Source organism: Myxocyprinus asiaticus, chromosome 16, assembly GCF_019703515.2.
Source record: "Myxocyprinus asiaticus isolate MX2 ecotype Aquarium Trade chromosome 16, UBuf_Myxa_2, whole genome shotgun sequence".
In the NCBI taxonomy this organism is placed as follows: Eukaryota; Metazoa; Chordata; class Actinopteri; order Cypriniformes; family Catostomidae; genus Myxocyprinus; species Myxocyprinus asiaticus.
Window position 1 is genome coordinate 2336922 of NC_059359.1, and position 19704 is coordinate 2356625.

The 19704-nt window shown below is 35.4% G+C and overlaps 1 protein-coding gene across 1 annotated transcript; it reads left to right on the forward strand.

Annotated features, from left to right (window-relative positions):
* The first annotated feature begins 15 nt into the window (after positions 1 to 15).
* On the forward strand, positions 16 to 15272 carry LOC127454542 (palmitoyltransferase ZDHHC11-like). Its single transcript, XM_051721840.1, has 8 exons — positions 16 to 272; positions 4180 to 4401; positions 7422 to 7600; positions 7745 to 7846; positions 7932 to 8056; positions 11628 to 11697; positions 13798 to 13856; positions 14687 to 15272. The coding sequence occupies exons 1-8, from the start codon at positions 264 to 266 to the stop codon at positions 14908 to 14910; spliced, it is 990 nt and encodes a 329-aa protein (XP_051577800.1). The 5' UTR covers positions 16 to 263; the 3' UTR covers positions 14911 to 15272.
* Positions 15273 to 19704: the final 4432 nt, after the last annotated feature.

Genomic DNA, 19704 nt, shown 5'->3' on the forward strand with positions numbered 1-19704 from the left:
GAGATAGATGCGCACTGCGCGCGTGGGTAGTTTTTTCATGTTTCTTTACGAATAATAAACGTAAAGATTTGATACGATACGTGAAAGAGTTTGGTAGGGTATGAAACGTTTTCAGACTGGAAAAAGCCTTTGACAACGACTCTTCTCTGTGTTGTAAAGTGTATTCGAGTGGATGTGATCATTAAGAAATCAATGGATCAGCAAACTGTATCCAAGACATCACACAGAACAACACAGAACAGAAAACAACAGAACGCTCTACAATGACGAATGTGAGTGTCATTTGATGCATGCTTAATATATGTCAGATGTATTGCTTTTTATATTCCTTAGAATCTCTTATTGTTTAAATGTACATTTATTTATTTATTTATTTTTACATTAAAGCACGTTGGTTAACATGAGATATCAACTAAAATATTTTACAGCATTTATTAATCTTGGTTATTGTCAAGTTCTAAACATACTATTGTTCAGTGTTAGTTCATTTAAGATCATTGTGCACTAACCAACATGATGAACATAAGCCAAGATTTTGTAAATGCTGTAAAAGTGTTTATAATAATAGTACACAATAATACATATACAATAAAATATATTTGATTTTATATAACACATTTTATTATATATTGTATAATATAAAATACAAAAGTAGACACTAAGGTTTACAAATTAAAATTCCATAAAAAAGTTCCATCAAATTTAATTGTGTAAGTTTTAACAATAATAAAGTAATACAAATTAAAATATTATTATTATTATTATTTTAAGGTTACTCCGTTCAATTTGATGGAATTTTGTTGTGAAACTGAAATGCGTAAATCTTAAAAAATAAATAAATAAAATGTGTGTACAAACTTATGGTTAAATGTTTTATTATAATATTTATTCATCACTTAATTGTCCATTAGTGTTATTAAAGTTATTGAATAAAGAAGCAACATGTTTTCTCTACCTTCAAGGGTAAATTTTCTATTTATTTATAATACAAGAGGAAGTTAGCCTACTCATTAAACTGTTTTCACAAATGTTTGATGACTTTACTCACTGTGTGCAAAGCTGGTTTTCCTCTGAAGGGATAATCAGGTTGCATTTATGAACACATTTGCTAGGCAACACAATCATTTTGTTCATGTTGAGCAGGAAACACACAAAATGACTCCGACTTGTGCATTAGAAAGTTCAAGCAGTGGCGTAGCTAAGGGTGGGCCGGGGTGGGCCTGGGCCTACCCATAATACCAGAAATATTCTTTGACTTCAAATATATATTTATAGAAACGTTAAAAAACAGATACATTCTGGTTTCTGAAAGTGTGAAGAACTGTTTGTCTCTGTTGTTATGGAAAATGTGGTAAAAAAAATAAAAGTTGGGCAAAAACTTGATCCATCCATTTTTATTGAGGCCCACCCAAAAGTAATTTCTAGCATCTCATAGTTATGATTTAGTATCTCATAGTTTTGACTTAGCATCTCATAGTTATGATTTGTATCTCATAGTTATGATTTAGCATCTCATAGTTATGATTTAGTATCTCATAGTTTTGACTTAGCATCTCATAGTTATGATTTGTATCTCATAGTTATGACTTAGTATCTCATAGTTATGATTTGTATCTCATAGTTATGATTTAGCATCTCATAATTATGATTTAGCATCTCATAGTTATGATTTAGTATCTCATAGTTATGATTTAATATCTCAAAGTTATGACTTAGCATCTCATAGTTATGATTTGTATCTCATAGTTATGATTTAGTATCTCATAATTATGATTTAGCATCTCATAGTTATGATTTAGTATCTCATAGTTATGATTTAGCATCTCATAGTTATGATTTAGTATCTCATAGTTATGACTTAGCATCTCATAGTTATGACCTAGCATCTCAAATTATGATTTAGTATCTCATAGTTATGACTTAGCATCTCATAGTTATGATTTGTATCTCATAGTTATGATTTGTATCTCATAGTTATGATTTAGTATCTCATAGTTATGACTTAGCATCTCATAGTTATGATTTGTATCATAGTTATGACTTAGCATCTCATAGTTATGATTTAGTATCTCATAGTTATGACTTAGCATCTCATAGTTATGATTTAGTATCTCATAGTTATGACTTAGCATCTCATAGTTATGATTTAGTATCTCATAGTTATGACTTAGCATCTCATAATTATGATTTAGTATCTCAAAGTTATGACTTAGCATCTCATAGTTATGATTTAGTATCTCAAAGTTATGACTTAGCATCTCATAGTTATGATTTAGTATCTCAAAGTTATGACTTAGCATCTCATAGTTATGATTTAGTATCTCATAGTTATGACTTAGCATCTCATAGTTATGATTTAGTATCTCATAGTTATGACTTAGCATCTCATAGTTATGACTTAGCATCTCATAGTTATGATTTGTATCTCATAGTTATGATTTGTATCTCATAGTTATGATTTAGCATCTCATAGTTATGATTTGTATCATAGTTATGACTTAGCATCTCATAGTTATGATTTGTATCTCATAGTTATGACTTACCATCTTATAGTTATGATTTAGTATCTCAAAGTTATGATTTAGCATCTCATAGTTATGATTTGTATCTCATAGTTATGACTTAGCATCTCATAGTTATGATTTGTATCATAGTTATGACTTAGCATCTCATAGTTATGATTTGTATCATAGTTATGACTTAGCATCTCATAGTTATGATTTGTATCTCATAGTTATGATTTAGCATCTCATAGTTATGATTTGTATCATAGTTATGACTTAGCATCTCATAGTTATGATTTGTATCATAGTTATGACTTAGCATCTCATAGTTATGATTTGTATCATAGTTATGACTTAGCATCTCATAGTTATGATTTAGTATCTCATAGTTATGACTTAGCATCTCATAATTATGATTTGTATTTCATAGTTATGACTTACCATCTCATAGTTATGATTTAGTATCTCATAGTTATGACTTACCATCTTATAGTTATGATTTAGTATCTCATAGTTATGACTTACCATCTCATAGTTATGACTTAGCATCTCATAGTTATGATTTAGTATCTCAAAGTTATGACTTAGCATCTCATAGTTATGATTTAGTATCTCAAAGTTATGACTTTGCATCTCATAGTTATGATTTAGTATCTCATAGTTATGATTTAGTATCTCAAAGTTATGACTTTGCATCTCATAGTTATGATTTAGTATCTCATAGTTATGATTTGTATCTCATAGTTATGATTTAGTATCTCATAGTTATGATTTAGTATCTCATAGTTATGACTTAGCATCTTATAGTTATGATTTAGTATCTCATAGTTATGATTTAGTATCTCATAGTTATGATTTAGCATCTCATAATTATGATTTGGATTAAAAGTCTAAATGATGAGATAAAAAGATGTCTCAAAGTTATGATTTAGCATCTCAAAATTATGATTTGAGGTAAAAAAAATCATAATTGTGATAAAAAGTCATAATTATAAATTAAAAAAGTCAATTATAAGATTAAAAAAGTTATAATTATGAGATAAAAAGTAATAATTATGAGATACAAATTCATTATGTTGAAATACAGTCAAAATAATGTGTTACAAATTTTATTTTTGAGATAAAAAGTCATAATTGAGATTAACATCATAGTTATGATATAAAAAGTCATAATTATAAGATAAAAAGACAATTTTGAGATAAAAAGTTGAAATTATGAGATAAAAAGTCATCTCATAGTTATGACTTAGTATCTCATAGTTATGACTTAGCATCTCGTAATTATGATTTGGATTAAAAATCGAAATTATGAGATAAAAAATAATCTCATAGTTATGACTTGGTATCTGATAATTATGATTTACCAAAGCAATTTGTTTGTTTATGTGGCAGAAATGGGCTTCCATAAAAATACTATCTGCTGAAATACACAGTTGTGCGGTACAAAATGTGGAATTTTGAGGTCATGAAGTCAGAGCTGGAAAAGAAAAGGTTTTAAAAGACAAACTTTGAATGTTGGTTGGAAAATTCCTCATCTCGTGAAAACACTTTAAAGAGAGACTTCAAGATTAAAAGGTATGTAGTTGCTAGGGTGTTGTGGTTGGTTGGTTGCTAGGGTGTTGCTAGGCATTTGCTAAGGCTGTATATTGATAAAGATCATACTGTGTGATTCCAGCTGAACTGTTCTGGGTGTCACCAGAGACGAACGGCCCCTCAACATGCAGACAGTAGGAATGAGCTGGTCAGAGCGCCGATGCACTCCAGGGTTAATGGCTGGTCATTGCCGCTCCATGGTTTCCAGCTGATCACATGGCTCATGTACAGCTTCATGGCCATCGTAGGATTCGGGATTTATATTCCTCTTCTGCCATCGCCATGGAGATTTGCAGCGTACGGTGTATCCTTTACAAATAATTCCCCAAAAAACAAAATGATTTCATGGTAATAAATAGCATATTTCTTAAAAATGTGTCTGATTGTTACATGTACATTCACTGTTCACTGTCAGTTCCGCTCTTTAATTTATATTTATGTAGCGCTGGACAAGATAGATACTGTAGATAGACAGACAGACAGACAGGTAGACAGACAGATAGATAGATAGATAGACAGACAGATAGATAGTAATTATGTAAGCGCAGATGTGCGGTTTAACACAACAGCATGGGGTCAATTACAGGGTGATGTCAGCAGTGGGTGTTTATGCTGCTAATTGAAGGCTTGATTTAGTCAGACAGCATCTCACCTCTTGAACAGTGAAACTCTACATGCAGTCGAGCAGTTTGTTTATTTCACCACTGTGAAGATTCTCTGCTGACAGTGACTTGAATGAACCAAAGACTGACATGACCACACTGAGACAAAATATACACTCTATAGCATTTTTAGCACCTAAAAGATTTTTGCTTTTTAAATTATTTTCAGTAATTTTAGACAATTAGCGCGTCTGAGACCATCAATCCGCGCATCTTATCACGTGGCTTGTTGAGCGCGTTACCGACGATTATTCTCATTACAATGATGCCTTCGGATGTTTTGAATTGATTTAAATAATATGTGAAATAATTTAATTAAAAAATATATTATATTATAAAAAAATATTTATTTCATTTAATACATTACTCATATGTATTATCATTATTATTAATAATAATTTATGTATTTTTGTTATAATTCCCATTATTCTCAAAGGTAAATCTTTTGTTAATTTAATTTTATAATAAATAACAAATACATATTTTATTAATATTATGATTTTTATTTTTTATTTTTATTTTTTTATAATAATTCCCATTATTGTCATTAGATTCTCATTACTAAAATAGAGTCAGTGTTGGGAGGGTTACTTTTGAAATATATTCCACTACAGATTACAGATTACATGCTGTAAAATGTAATTTGTAATGTATTCCGTTAGATTACTCAAGGTCAGTAATGTAATCTAAATACTTTGGATTACTTCTTCCGCACTGGTAGATTTTTTCACTTGTTTTGACTATAAAAACTCTGCCAGTACAGTAAGACAAAATACACATGTTAAAAATACATTCTCTGAAAAACCGAAATATCTTACGCAGTGTTGTTTCTAAAACAAGATAAATCAAATTGATCTTGTTTTAAGGATTTTTAGATATTTTTACAGGAAAACAATACAAAAATTATTATCAAGAATAACTTTTTTGCCCTAATATCAAAGGTCTTACAAGAGGAAGAAAAATTATGATCTAATGTGGATTTTCTTGAAAGAAAGAAAAAGACTGGTAATAGGTGCATGTAAAATGGCTAGAAAAAGCATTTTAGCTTAGCATAAAGCTAACTGAGCACATGAGAATTTATACAATGTTTATTTCTATTTCTGCTTCTCCAAACTTACTCTGTCTGCTCCGTAACACATCTTAAGAGAGTGTTTCACTGCTGTTCAAACACTCCTCGGATTGCATCATTTATATGTTAAAATGTTTTCCAATTGAAGAGACTAAACATTAAATGAAACAAATGACAATAAAATGTCAAAGTAATCTCTTCAGTAATCAAAATACTTTTTGAATGTAACTGTATTCTAATTACCAATGATTTAAATTGTAACTGTAGTGAAATACAGTTTCTTATATTTTGTATTTTAAATACATAATCCTGTTACATGTATTCCGTCTGTCTGTCTGTCTGTATATACTGTATATATACACTGATTAGCCAAAACATTATGACCCCTCACAAGTAAGGCGAATATCGTTGATCATCTCCTAACAAGGCCAAATGTCGAGGTCTGGGTAGATTAGATGGTAAGTGAACAATCAGCTCTCATAGTCAACATGTTGAATGCTGGAGAAATTGACAGGATTAAAGACCTGAGCGACTTTGACAAGGACCAAATTGTTATGACCAGATGACTGGGTCAGAGCATCTCTGAAACGGCAAGGCATGTGAGGTGCTCCCGGTCAGCAGTGGTGAGTACCTACCGACAGTGTTCCAAGGAGGGACAAACCGGCGACAGGGTGTTGAGCGCCCAATGCTCATCGATGAGCGTGGGAAACAAAGGCTATCCTGTCTGGTCTGAACCGACAGAAGGTCTACTGTGGCACAAGTCACAGAAAAGTTACGGGAGGAATGTGTCAACACACAGTGCATCGCACCCTGCTGCATATGGGGCTGCGTAGCCGAAGACCGGTCAGAGTAACCATGACGACCCCCTGTCCACTGTCGAAAGCGCCTACAATGGGCATTTGAGCGTCAGAACTGGACATTGGAGCAGTGGAAGAAGGTCGCCTGGTCTGATGAGTCCCGTTTTTGTTTACATCACGTGGGCGGCCGTGCACCTGTGTGCCGTTTACCTGGGGAAGTGATGGCACCAGGATGCGCTGTGGGAAGACGACAAGCCGGTGAAGTGTGATGCTCTGGGCAATGTTCTGCTGGGAAGCCATGGGTCCGGCCATTCATGTGGATGTCAATTTGACACGTGCCACCTACCTAAACATAGTTGCAGACCAGGTACACCACTTCATGGCAATGGTATTCCCTGATAGCAGTGGCCTCTTTCAGCAGGATAATGCGCCCTGCCACACTGCACACATTGTTCGGGAATGGTTTGAGGAACATAATGAAGAGTTCAAGGTGTTGCCCTGGCCTCCAAATTCCCCAGATCTCAATCCGACTGAGCATCTGTGGGATGTGCTGGACCAACAAGTCCGATCCACGGCGACTCCACCTCGCATCTTACAGGACTTGAAGGATCTGCTGCTAATGTCTTGGTGCCAGATACCACAGGACAACTTCAACAGTCTTGTAGAGTCCATGACTCGGCGGGACAGAGCTGTTTTGGTGGAGTGCAAATTGCATATTGTCTGTCTTTCAATATAAGAAGCAGTGAAGGCTTTACATGTTCACATGTGTTGTTAAATCTTAACACTTCTTGTATAGTTGATTGGCGCAGCTTTTGTCCTACATTTGTTCACTCATGTGGCGGCCGTAACAATCGACCCTGCTGATCTCAGCGTTCGCACCAGGAAGGATTACTCCAGCCCAATGCGTGTGTTTGACAACACCAAACATCAACACGTCATCGACAATCTGCACTGCAGCTTGTGCGAGGTGGACGTGTAAGTAGCATTATCATGGTGGTGTATCCTATGGAAAAAGGAATAACCCTAAATTATAGAAATATCAGGACAGTGTCTGTTGTCAAATATAAATGTTCTCTTGAACTACATGCTTTAGGGAATAATTGCAGTCTCTTTCCGCAGGGGACCTAAAGCCAAACACTGCAGTACCTGCAACAAATGCATTGCAGACTTTGATCATCATTGTAAATGGCTGAACAATTGTGTTGGAGGGAGGAACTACCGGTGAGCAGAAGTGCCTTTTGATGTTTGTTTTCTTTTAAAAATTTCACAATGGCTGAATATTCATAAAGTCGTTCTTTTTCTCCAGGCTGTTTTTCATAACCATCTCATCTGCTGTTTGTGGAATGTTTCTCCTCACTCTTGTGGTGTTGTTTGTCTTCATTGGTCATTATGTGAATCCAGCTGTTCTGCGCACTGCACCACAGTTTCAGAGTAAGACAGTTTCCTGTTATCTGTCGTTGCACTTCAACGGAAATATTGTCTCATGTCATTTTTCCATTGCAAAGCAGAATTTGAGCTGTTTTCCCCCTTGGAAAGAAATGGTTATGTCAAGGGATGAGTCTGGATGGTCGACTAGTCGTGCAAGAACAAACTAGTTGATTAGTGAGGTCAACCGCTAAGAAAAGTATCCATTGGGGAGCCTGGATTGCTCGGCGAGTAAAGATGCTGACTACCACCTATGGAGTCACGAGTTTGAATCCCAGGGTGTGCTGAGTGACTCCAGCCAGGTCTCCTAAGCAACCAAATGGCCCGGTTGCTAGGGAGGGTAGAGTCACATGGGGTAACCTCCTCGTGGTCCCTATAATGTGGTTCTCACTCTCGGTGGGGCGCGTGGTGAGTTGTGTGTGGATGCTGCGGAGAATAGCGTGGGTCTCCGCGGTAACGCGCTCAACAAGCCACGTGATAAGATGCGTGGATTGATGGTCTCAGACCTGGAGGCAACTGAGATTCGTCCTCCGCCACCCGGATTGAGGCGAGTCACTACACCACCATAAGGATTTAGAGCGCATTGGGAACTGGGCATTGGGGAGAAAAGGGGAGGAAAAAAAAACATGTATCCGTTACACATTTTTAACCCTCCTATGATATTTTCCTCATTTAATAAAAATGGGTTCCTTTATCTGAGCAGTACAAGACTTTTCGAGGGGACTGTGAAGTACCTATACGAAGATCAGCTTTTGGACAGTCCAGTTTTGCTGTGAGAGCAAGTCAGACCTGGAATATCTTGCTTGCTCCTATAAGGGCTTGTAAAACCTATCGCTCATTCATATGCACTTTAAAATCATGGTTAAAAGAAAATCAACTTTATGATCATACTCCATAATTGTCATCAATTGCTAATTAATAGAATAATAGATTAATAGAATACCTACCCAGGGACTACAGTTGAAAATGAGCTGTAATAGCTAAACTGGCACAAATACAGAAATGTTAATTGATGTGCACTATCCCTGTAAATCTAAAACTTTGTTCTACAATTTGTACTTGCCCTTATGAATGTTTAGCCCGTTATAGTTCTTCCACTGTTTAATTGTTAGCCTAATAATAGGGCCATAACCACAATGGATGGCTCTTCATCATGACTTTAGTTAGGTCAATGTAGCTAGTCTTTCTAAAAAAAATAAACCAGTATTTTTCATGGAAAAAACTAACAGCCTAAACACGTACATAAAGCACTTAAAATAAAATAATATAAAAATAAAGTTAAACGGATTCCACCTAATAGATTTAATATGAAACTATAACTTTTCTGTCACTGTCTTTCTACAGAATAAACACGATACATTTTAGTAAGGGTGATGATTTGTATTTTAAAAAGCCTTATAATTGATGTGGATGTGTGGTGTTGTCTCCTCTTTACCTTATCAGTGCTGTTTATAATGTTGGGGCTGTCTAGCAGTTTGAGAGGTTTTACTTCTTCCCCAATGATTTAAATTAGATGGTTCTCTGTAGAATTCATATTAAGTGCATTAGTATTGTGGCGTCCGTGCGGCGAGATATCGAATGCGTGTTGAGTGAACTGTACTACCCGAGAGCTCTGGTTATCCAGTCTCTGGGGCATGCTGATGTGCATTGCGGTGGTAAATTTGCTTTGGCGGCCGGTAATTTAAGTCTCGTGCTGATGGAAAAATCCAAATTGAAGATTTGTTGCTATGTTATATTTATTTTATTTTTAAATGACGTTTTCTTGTTATTTGGCATGAGATTCACTTGGGTAGAGTGAGAGCATGAGACAGAGCCTGAAAGCATGTGTCTCACGCCAAATGTGTGAGAGTTGGCAACCATGCTTTAAAACATCCTCAGTGCAAAACATACACACCCACTCACACACAAACACACTTACATACGTACACACACACACACACACACACACACACACAAATGAACTTTTGAGACTATAACACTTTTTTTTACATTTGTCAAATAAAACCAATACATCAGTCATAATGCTAAACACCCACACTCAGAAATGAAGGGGTGAGACAGTAACACCCTCACAATGCAGAACACACACACACACACACACACTCACACACACTCACAATGCAGAACCAGGGCATCAATAAGTGGAGCTATACAGCCATCTTTTGGTCATTGTTGGCATTACAAGTCATCTGTTCTTTTCCAGCTGATGACAGCAATCTGACACATACATGCACACACACACACACATACACACACACTGGTTTTCATGTTTTATGGGGACTCTCCATAGACATAATTGTTTTTATACTGTACAAACTTTATATTCTATCCCCTAAATCTAACCCTCACAGAAAACTTTCTGCATTTTTACATTTTCAAAAAACATAATTTAGTATGATTTATAAGCTGTTTTCCTCATGGGGACCGACAAATTGTCCCCACAACGTAAAACATTTCGGGTTTTACTATCCTTATGGGGACATTTGGTACCCACAACGTGATAAATACCAGCATACATACACACACACACACATACACACACACACGTACATACATACACACACACACACACACACACACACATACATACACACACTCACACACACACACATACATACACGCACACACACAGACTCACACACATATACACACACTCACACACACAGACACACACATATACACACACTCACACACACAGACTCACACACATATACACACACTCACACACACAAAATACACTTTGCAGTTCATTTCTGTTTCTTGATGTTCATTTTCTTGATATTATGCATTTACTTTATTTAATTTTTATGTTTGAAATAAATTATTGGTAGAAAAATGCTTATTCTGTGTCTTCTCTTTGTAACACCATGGTCAGGTTTGATTGCAAGCATAAAGACATTAACTGCAAAAACTGACACTTTAAATCAATTTTAAAATGCTAAACTTTGACAAAATATTTTGATAATGTCTTAATATATATCTAAATGCATATCTTGTGGTAAAATATAAAATTAGGTTACAACAAGTCATCAGACTACACAGTATGTGGCTACAGTCATCTACTGGCTGTTACTGGCATGACATGATTTTCAAGTCATGTTATTTATATTTTGTTCACCAGATGGCAGCAATCTGCCTTCATTATGTCACATTCTCATATTTTCTTCATTTGTCAACTTATAGAAGTGTAGGTTCTCAATTTTTAATTTTATTTATTTATTTGAAATGTGCTTATTTGTATATGCAAATTAATGGTAACATTTTTTAATTTATATGTAAATAAGATCAAAATAGCACAAAACAAAAAAATTAATAATTTTATTGTTCTTCATGGAAGAAGAAATGGTATCATTATAATCATAAAAAAACCGGTTACACATCTGACCCTTCCGGTCAAAAATGACTGCGAATACCAAAGGAAGGTGCCATTTTTTTAATACCATAGAAGGGTTAAGATCCTTTCGAAAAAATTGATGTCCGGTTCCATTCACTTTTGTTCCGAACAATCTGTTTTTGAATGCAAAAACGTGTCCTGTGTGAACGCTTCTTCAGAACCGTTTTTCATTTCCCTTCCCAGCTGTTAAAGGAAACGGAACATGGCTCGTTTTCCTACCGGCAGCTCCGTTAGAGACCAGCTCCATTAGTCTGTTAGTGTTGGTGTTCATCTCCATCATGTTGGGTCTGGCTTCTCTATTATTGCTTTGCCATTTACTCTGCTTCCATATTTACTTGCGTGAGTACTGTTCCAGATGTCAACTGTACTTTTATTGACTAATAAATAATACCTATTCATAATGTTCTAGGAATGTTCTCTTTAGGTTCTATTTTTTTGCAACCATAAACTAACATTCTCAGAACATTGCAGGGAGGTTTTTATGTAACAAACTTATAAGAATCTACACAGATTCCCTAATGGTTATTTTTAGTTGTTTTTTATATATATATATATATATATATATATATATATATATATATATATATATATATATATATATATAACCATAAACTAACCTTCCCAGAACGTTGCAGGAAGGTTTTTTTGTGACAACCTAACGAGAACTGCCGGCAGCAATTTTTCACTCTCAAATTTAAAAGCTCACCATTTACATTTACTGTAGACTAACTGCCAAAAATTGGTCTCATTGTTTTCAGAACCCCCCCCCCCCCAAATAAAAAAAGTCTCCAATTATTCATAAATAATTTTGTATATGTTTACAATCCAATGATGAATATAATTTTTTTAAAGGTTTTGTTTTGTTGTTGTCTTAAAATTGTAAGCATGTAATTCTGGTTCTGTTCACCCCATTTCCCTCCAAATAGTCTTATTTTATTCCACTAGATGGCAGCTTCCGTCACAGTATACAGATCTGAAATGTAGGTGGTGCTCTAATGCATTTTGGCCCTCACAGATGTGCTCGTCCATGGACATTCAGTCTAATTTTCAGTTCAAGCAACACCCTCATTATTTCATCGAATATCTCGGCCTCTGAGTGGACTAGAAGCTCATTCTAGGTGTCATTAGAAAGCAATGATGCAATGATGTATATTCATCATTATTAAACAAACATTCTATTATTAATAGTCAATAAAATATATTTCTTTTTTTTTTTTTTTTTTGATTTTTCCCCTTTTTCTCCCAATTTGGAATGCCCAATTCCCAATGCACTGTAAGTCCTCGTGGTCACATAGTGATTCGCCTCAGTCCGGGTGGCGGAGGACGAATCCCAGTTGCCTCCGCGTCTGAGACAGTCAACACATCTTATCACGTGGCTTGTTGAGCGCGTTGCCACGGAGACATAGCGCGTGTGGAGGCTTCACGCCATCCACCGCGGCAACCACGCTCAATTTTCACCATGCGCCCCACCGAGAACAAACCACATTATAGCGACCATGAGGAGGTTACCCCATGTGACTCTATCCTCCCTAGCAACTGGGCCAATTTGGTTGCTTAGGAGACCTGGCTGAAGTCACTCAGCACGCCCTGGGATTCGAACTAGCAAACTAGCGAACTCCAGGGGTGGTAGCCAGCGTATTTTACCACTGAGCTACCCAGGCCCCCATAAAATATATTTCTGATGATTTGTTTAGCATGCTTTTCCTTTATTTTGTTCTGGACATCTAAGATATAACATTGGATTATTCACACAAGCAAGCTCACAGACAAGTAAAAAATGGCAAATTTTTTAAAGAACTGCCGAAGTTAAAAGAAAATATAAAGTTTTTAGCTATTTAGGGCTTACATCAGCAGTTATCGGTGCATAAAAGAGATGTTTGAATATGATATCTTACAAATAATACATATCTTTTTAACTGTGGTATTAGGGCAACAAAATAAACTACAGTCGCATTCCTGAGAGTGAGAGCTTTCATTTGATATATGACTTGTCTATTTAAGTGCTATTTTAAAGACATGTATATTAATATTTCAACCACATAACCACTAGGTGGCGCTTATTTGCGACGCAGATATTTTAAGGCCTTGTTTTGTTCATTTATGTTTATGTTAAGCTTTCAAATGATACCTCATATGCCTTATGTATTTGGGGACTTGAGCATTTTAAGCAATAAACATTTTTCGCAATATAGCGCCCCATTTTGGGTCATATATGGGCCAAAATTCCTGTGAACCGCACTCAGACCCCTGAAACAAATCAAGTACGATCAAAACAAGGTTACTTTGACCTTCGGCACATTTGTACAGACATAATTTTACAATTTAATTTATGTATTTTCTCTCTTGCGCATAGAGCCTTTGGCCATTGGAAATGCCTGTCGACTGTGACGCTCCGTTGTCCAGCAGGTCTTGGTAAGCTTTAAGTGCGCACAGATATTTTAGGGCTAGACTTTTTTAACTCCCATGGACTGTTTTAGGCAATGTCTTCAGATGTTCTAATAATTTTTCCTCCAGTACCATCGAACTGGAAGAAAGAGGACAAACGTCCAGTCGATTGTCAGAACTGATCTGTGCTGATGTAATCGCACCGTTCCAAATCAGTCACTTCTGAGGTTTTTTACGATGTTGCGTAAGGCCACGTGCACACTAATATATATTCAATTTGAAAATGCATCAAGTTATCTATATTAACACCTCTCATCCACACTGGAATGGCATTTTCCTCCGTGCAAAACCGGCATTTAAAAGCACTCTCTTGATGTTAGTAAACAGAAAATGGAGTTTTTAGATGAAATTGTATTTGTGTGGATGTGGCCTTAGAAGGTAGCTGCCTATGTAGGCAGTCGACAGCAAGGCTGCTCACTAGGTTTTGGAACAGAGCCATCTTATTAAAGGATTAGTTCACCCAAAAATGAAAATTCAGTCATTGCTTACTCACCCCTGTGTTGTTATAACCCTATATGACTTTCTTTCTTTTTCTGAACACAAAGGGAGTATAGGGTTATACCAACACAAGGGTGAGTAAACAGTGACTGAATTTTCATTTTTGGGTGAACTATCCCTTTAAAACAAAATCATTGCAGATGGAGGCAGCCAGCGGTAAGAGACGCATGGACTTCATCTCAGAAACACCAACACAAACGATTCCTGGTAAAAAAAAAAAAAGCAGCGGGACTAACAGAGTTTTTAGTTGACAAGTGAACTGCAGATTCGCCTGATGTCCTTCTCTTTCCTGCTGGTAGGTGAACCTACGATATCACTTCCTGTGGGCTGGAACCTCAGCAGGATCGAGAAGCCTCAAGCCCCAGGACAGAATAACGTGAAGTCTGAGGGAATTCCCATTGTACAAGATCCACTCGGGAGTTCAATCATGGATGCAACGGTGGTTCATCAACAGCTGATCACAGACACTCAACCGGAGGCCATGTATCCTCTGTATTTAGGGTTTAAAGAGCGAATGCCATAGGTCAGGGGTGTCAAACTCAGTTCCTGGAGGGCCGCATACCTGCAGAGTTTAGTTCCAGCCCTGCTCCAAAATGTCTCCTTGTAATCTTCAAGTACTACTGAAGACCTTGATTAGCTGCTTCAGGTGTGTTTAATTAGGGTTGGAGCTAAACTCTGCTGGACTGTGGCCCTCCAGGAACCGAGTTTGACACTCCTGCCATAGGTCATCATGTGACAGCTGGAGGATATGACATCATGAATGTCCAGACAGTGTTGAGGAGCACAGAGCCTTTCTGTGATCGGAATTGCATACTAACATACTCTTACTATTACTGCAGTATACTGCACACAACATGGAATAAGCATGAACTACACAGATTCTACTACATTTGTTAAATATGCGCTCAGGACCTTCTGATGAATTTTAAAGGGATAGTTCACCCAAAAATGAAAGTTCTCTCATCATTTACTCACCCTCATGCCATCCCAGATGTATATTATTTCCTTTCTTCGTCAGAACACATTTGAAGAAAAACTGAAAAATATCTCAGCTCAGTAGGTCCTTATAATGGATGTGGATGGTAACATGATTTTTGTTGCTCCAAAAAGCACAGACAATCAGCATTAACGTCATCCATACGACTCCAGTGGTTAAATTAATGTCTTATAAAGCGATACGATCACTTTTGGGACGAAAAAGATCAATATTTAACTACTTTTTAACTATAAATCATCGCATCCGGTAAGCAGCAGTATGCGCGTTCACGAGAGGGCTGAGGTCATGTGGTCTTTCCAGCGATGGCATGGCAACGTTCCATTCATTGCAGCAGATGCTCTCTACCTCTGTTGGCATTGCCTAGCATTGCCTACATGTGCACCACCACGTCTTCTGAGCTCTCTGTCTCTTTGAGGCTTGTTGGTCCAGCCTCCTCCAACTCCCTGTGCTCCTGGTCAGAGTACTCAGGCTCAAATAAATATGGCTGTGCAAAAACTTGTATCTCCTCTTCTCCTCTTAAATAAAAATCTAAAACAGCGCTGCTCTTCCGTGTGTCGCGCATGCATCACTTCTCGCATGAACATGCCAACGCCAATACGTCACACGAGAGACCACATGACCTCAGCCCTCCCGTGAACGCACATACTGCTGCTTACCGGACACGATGATTTATAGTTAAAAAGTAGTTAAATATTGATCTTTGCACCAAAAGTGATCGTATCGCTTTATAAGACATTCATTTAACCACTGGAGTCGTATGGATGACATTAATGCTGATTGTCTGTGCTTTTTGGAGCATCAAAAATCATGTTACCATCCACATCCATTATAAGGACCTACTGAGCTGAGATATTTTTCAGTTTTTCTTCAAATGTGTTCTGACGAAGAAAGGAAATAATATACATTATTGGGTGAGTAAATGATGAGAGAACATTCATTTTTTGGGTGATCTATCCCTTTAAGTTGATTATTTCTCTATAATAGATGTTGTTTACAATGTAAAGCTTGTTTATTTAAAAAACAATATATATTAATAACTCATTAAGGTTGAAATGCAAACAATGTTATACACTATTTCAGCTATTAGATGAATTAATGCACCACTGCATTCATGTTCTGCATTTGTTGTTGTTATAATTTAAAATAAATGCCCATAGGTTTTTTTCTCCAGATGCCTTATGATTCATACACCACATGATGGGGCTGTTGGGTGATGATGTCATCTTTACACTGCCCGTCCTGCTCATTTCTTTCACATCATGGCTGAAAAATCCTCTGAAAGTGTGCTCAGTTGCCTCATTTCTGTTAACAGGGGATCTTGGATTATTGCAGGCATTTTTAGGGACTATAATTATATATTATATATATTTTCTACTATTGGTATATACATTTTTACTGTGTAGAGGAGACCGGGGCTAGTTGTCACAGGGGCTTAATCTCAGTAACTATACAATTTTGAGCCAAAAGTCCAATTACACAAATGCTTGTTTTCTCTAGTAGTGGTGTTGTATGTTGGTTTCAAACATCTAGTACAAAAGTGTTTTATTAACAACAACAACAAAACGGTTATAGTGAAGCACTTACAATGGAAGTGAATGGGGCCAATCCGTAAACGTTAAAATACTCACTGTTTCAAAAGTATAGCCACAAAAAGTAAACATTGTACCTGTTAACATAGTTTTAGTGTGATTAAAAATGGATTACTAACCTTATCATTGTAAAGTTATAGGCAATATTACAATTTCGGTCACATAACACTGTAATACCTGTTCTTGGGTATAACTTTACACAAATAAGGATGGAAAACTATTTTTTCTTTTTAAATAGTCAAAATACTTCTTTGTGTAAATCAGCATTATGCTCTATTATCTTGTACCCAGAATATAGAGATTTTGTCATTCAAACTATAATGTAAATAAAAAAATATTTATTGTTTTATATATAGTAAAAGCTGTTGGGTAAGAAAACAATAAAAGCTCAGAACTCTCAAGAGAATATATTTCATGTTGAGGCAAGTTGTCTCAAAAAAGTTGCTACTAAGTTGTTTAAAATGTTGTAGCTTTACACAATACTGTACATTAACCCTCCTATTGTATTGAAAAATGGCACCTCCCTTTGGTATTCACGGTCATTTTTGACCGGAAGGTTCAGATGTGTAATTTTTTTTTTTTTTTTTTTTTTTTTTTTTGGATGATGATAATGATACCATTATCATGAGGAACAATACAATTATGCATTTCTTTTGAGATTTTATGCTATTTTCATCTTATTTACATGTACATTTCTAAATTTTAACATTAATTTGAATATACTGTACAAATAAGCAAATAAACAAAAATCAGAACCTACACTTCTATAAGTTGAAACATGAAGAAAATATGAGAATGTGACAAGATATCACAAGATTTGCATTTGGATATATATTTAGACATTATCAAACTATTATTTGCAAAGTTTAGCATTTTAAAATGGATTTGAAGTGTCAGTTTTTGCAGTTAAACCTGACCATGGCGTTACAAAAAGAAGACAGAGAATAAGCATTTTTCTACCAATTCTACCAATAATTTATTTCAAACATATAAATGTAATAACTTAAAGTAAATGCATAATAATGTCAAGAAAATGAACATAAAAACAAGAAATTAACTGCAAAATTCAGAAAATTAAATTAGAGTATAAAACAGAAGAATCAGAATAAACATTTTGCAATTTCAAACTTTCTATATTAAAAATGTATTTTGCAAACGTGTGTGTGTTCTGCATTATGAGTGTGTTATCATCTCATTCCTTAATTTCTGAGTGTGTGTGTTTAGCATTGTGATTGATTTATTTATATTTATTTTTTTGACAAAAGTGTGTGAGTGTGTGCAGGGTTGGGAGGGTTACTTTTGAAATGTATTCCACTACAGATTACAGAATACATGCTGTAAAATGTAATTTGTAACATATTCCGTTAGATTACTCAAGGTCAGTAATGTAATCTAAATACTTTGGATTACTTCTTCAGCACTGGTAGATTTTCACTTGTTTTGACTATAAAAACTCTGCCAGTACAGTAAGACAAAATACACATGTTAAAAAATGCAGTGTTGTTTCTAAAACAAGATATATCATAGTGGTGGTGGTGTAGTGGGCTAAAGCTCTGAACTTGTAAGCAAAAGGTTGTTGGTTCAATCCCCGCAGCCCCCACTGTTGTGTCCTCAAGCAAGACACTTAACTCCAGGTTGCTCCAGGGGGATTGTCCCTGTAATAAGTGCACTGTAAGTCACTTTGGATAAAAGCATCTGCATAAATGTAAATCAATTTGATCTTGTTTTAAGGATTTTTAGATATTTTTACAGGAAAACAATACAAAAATGTTTGCCCTAATATCAAAGGTCTTACTAGAAAAAAAATCATTATTATTCAATGTGAATTTTCTTGATAAAAAATATAATCATGCCTGGTAACATGTGACTGTAAAATGGCTAGAAATAGCATTTTATCTTAGCATAAAGTTGACAGTTTACACAAGGTTTATTTCTATTTCTTCTGCTCCAGACTTACTTCAAATTTACTTCTCTGTCTGCTCGTATGAATGTAACACATCATAAGAAAGTATTTCACCGCTGTTCAAATGCACTTTGGATCGCATCATTTATATGTATAAATGTTTTCCATCTGAAAGGACTAAATATTAAATGAAACAAATGACAATAAAAGACAAAGTAATCTCTTCAGTAATCTAAATACTTTTTGAATGTAACTGTATTCTAATTACCAATGATTTAAATTGTAACTGTAGTGGAATACAGTTACTTATATTTTGTATTTTAAATATGTAATCCCGTTACATGTATTCCGTTACTCCCCAACCCTGTGTTTGTGTGTGAGTGGGTGTGTATGTTTTGCACTGAGGATGTTTTAGAGTCTCACCCTGTAATTTCTGTCTGTTTTTTTCTGCAGTGTGGCTGATTTGTTGATTGTATTTGACAGATCAAAAAAATAATTGCTCAGTTTTTTGGTCTTTCCAATTCTTTTTTTTATGGTCGCTCAATTTTGCACCAAAGGTGTAGCTTTTTTTAAAGACCATTTAGACTTCTTGAATCAAGCCAAATTTTTTTTATTTATTTTTATTTTTTTTATTTTTTGTATGTTCAAATGGCAAATGGAGGAAAAGTCACCAAGTCTTGTACTGCTCAGATAAAGGAAACCATTTTTATTAAATGAGGAACATTTATTTTAATCAAAAATGCTTGAATACCATAGGAGGGTTAATTAGTACTTCTGATGGTCAAAGGAATTGTTTGATATTTTTGAACAGTATGTTACCTTATGTAT

Coding starts and splice junctions, on each gene's coding strand:
- LOC127454542 (XM_051721840.1), top strand. Junction 4,402..7,421: donor GGAGATTTGCAGCGTACGGT/GTATCCTTTACA, acceptor CTTCTTGTATAG/TTGATTGGCGCAGCTTTTGT. Junction 7,601..7,744: donor AGCTTGTGCGAGGTGGACGT/GTAAGTAGCATT, acceptor CTCTTTCCGCAG/GGGACCTAAAGCCAAACACT.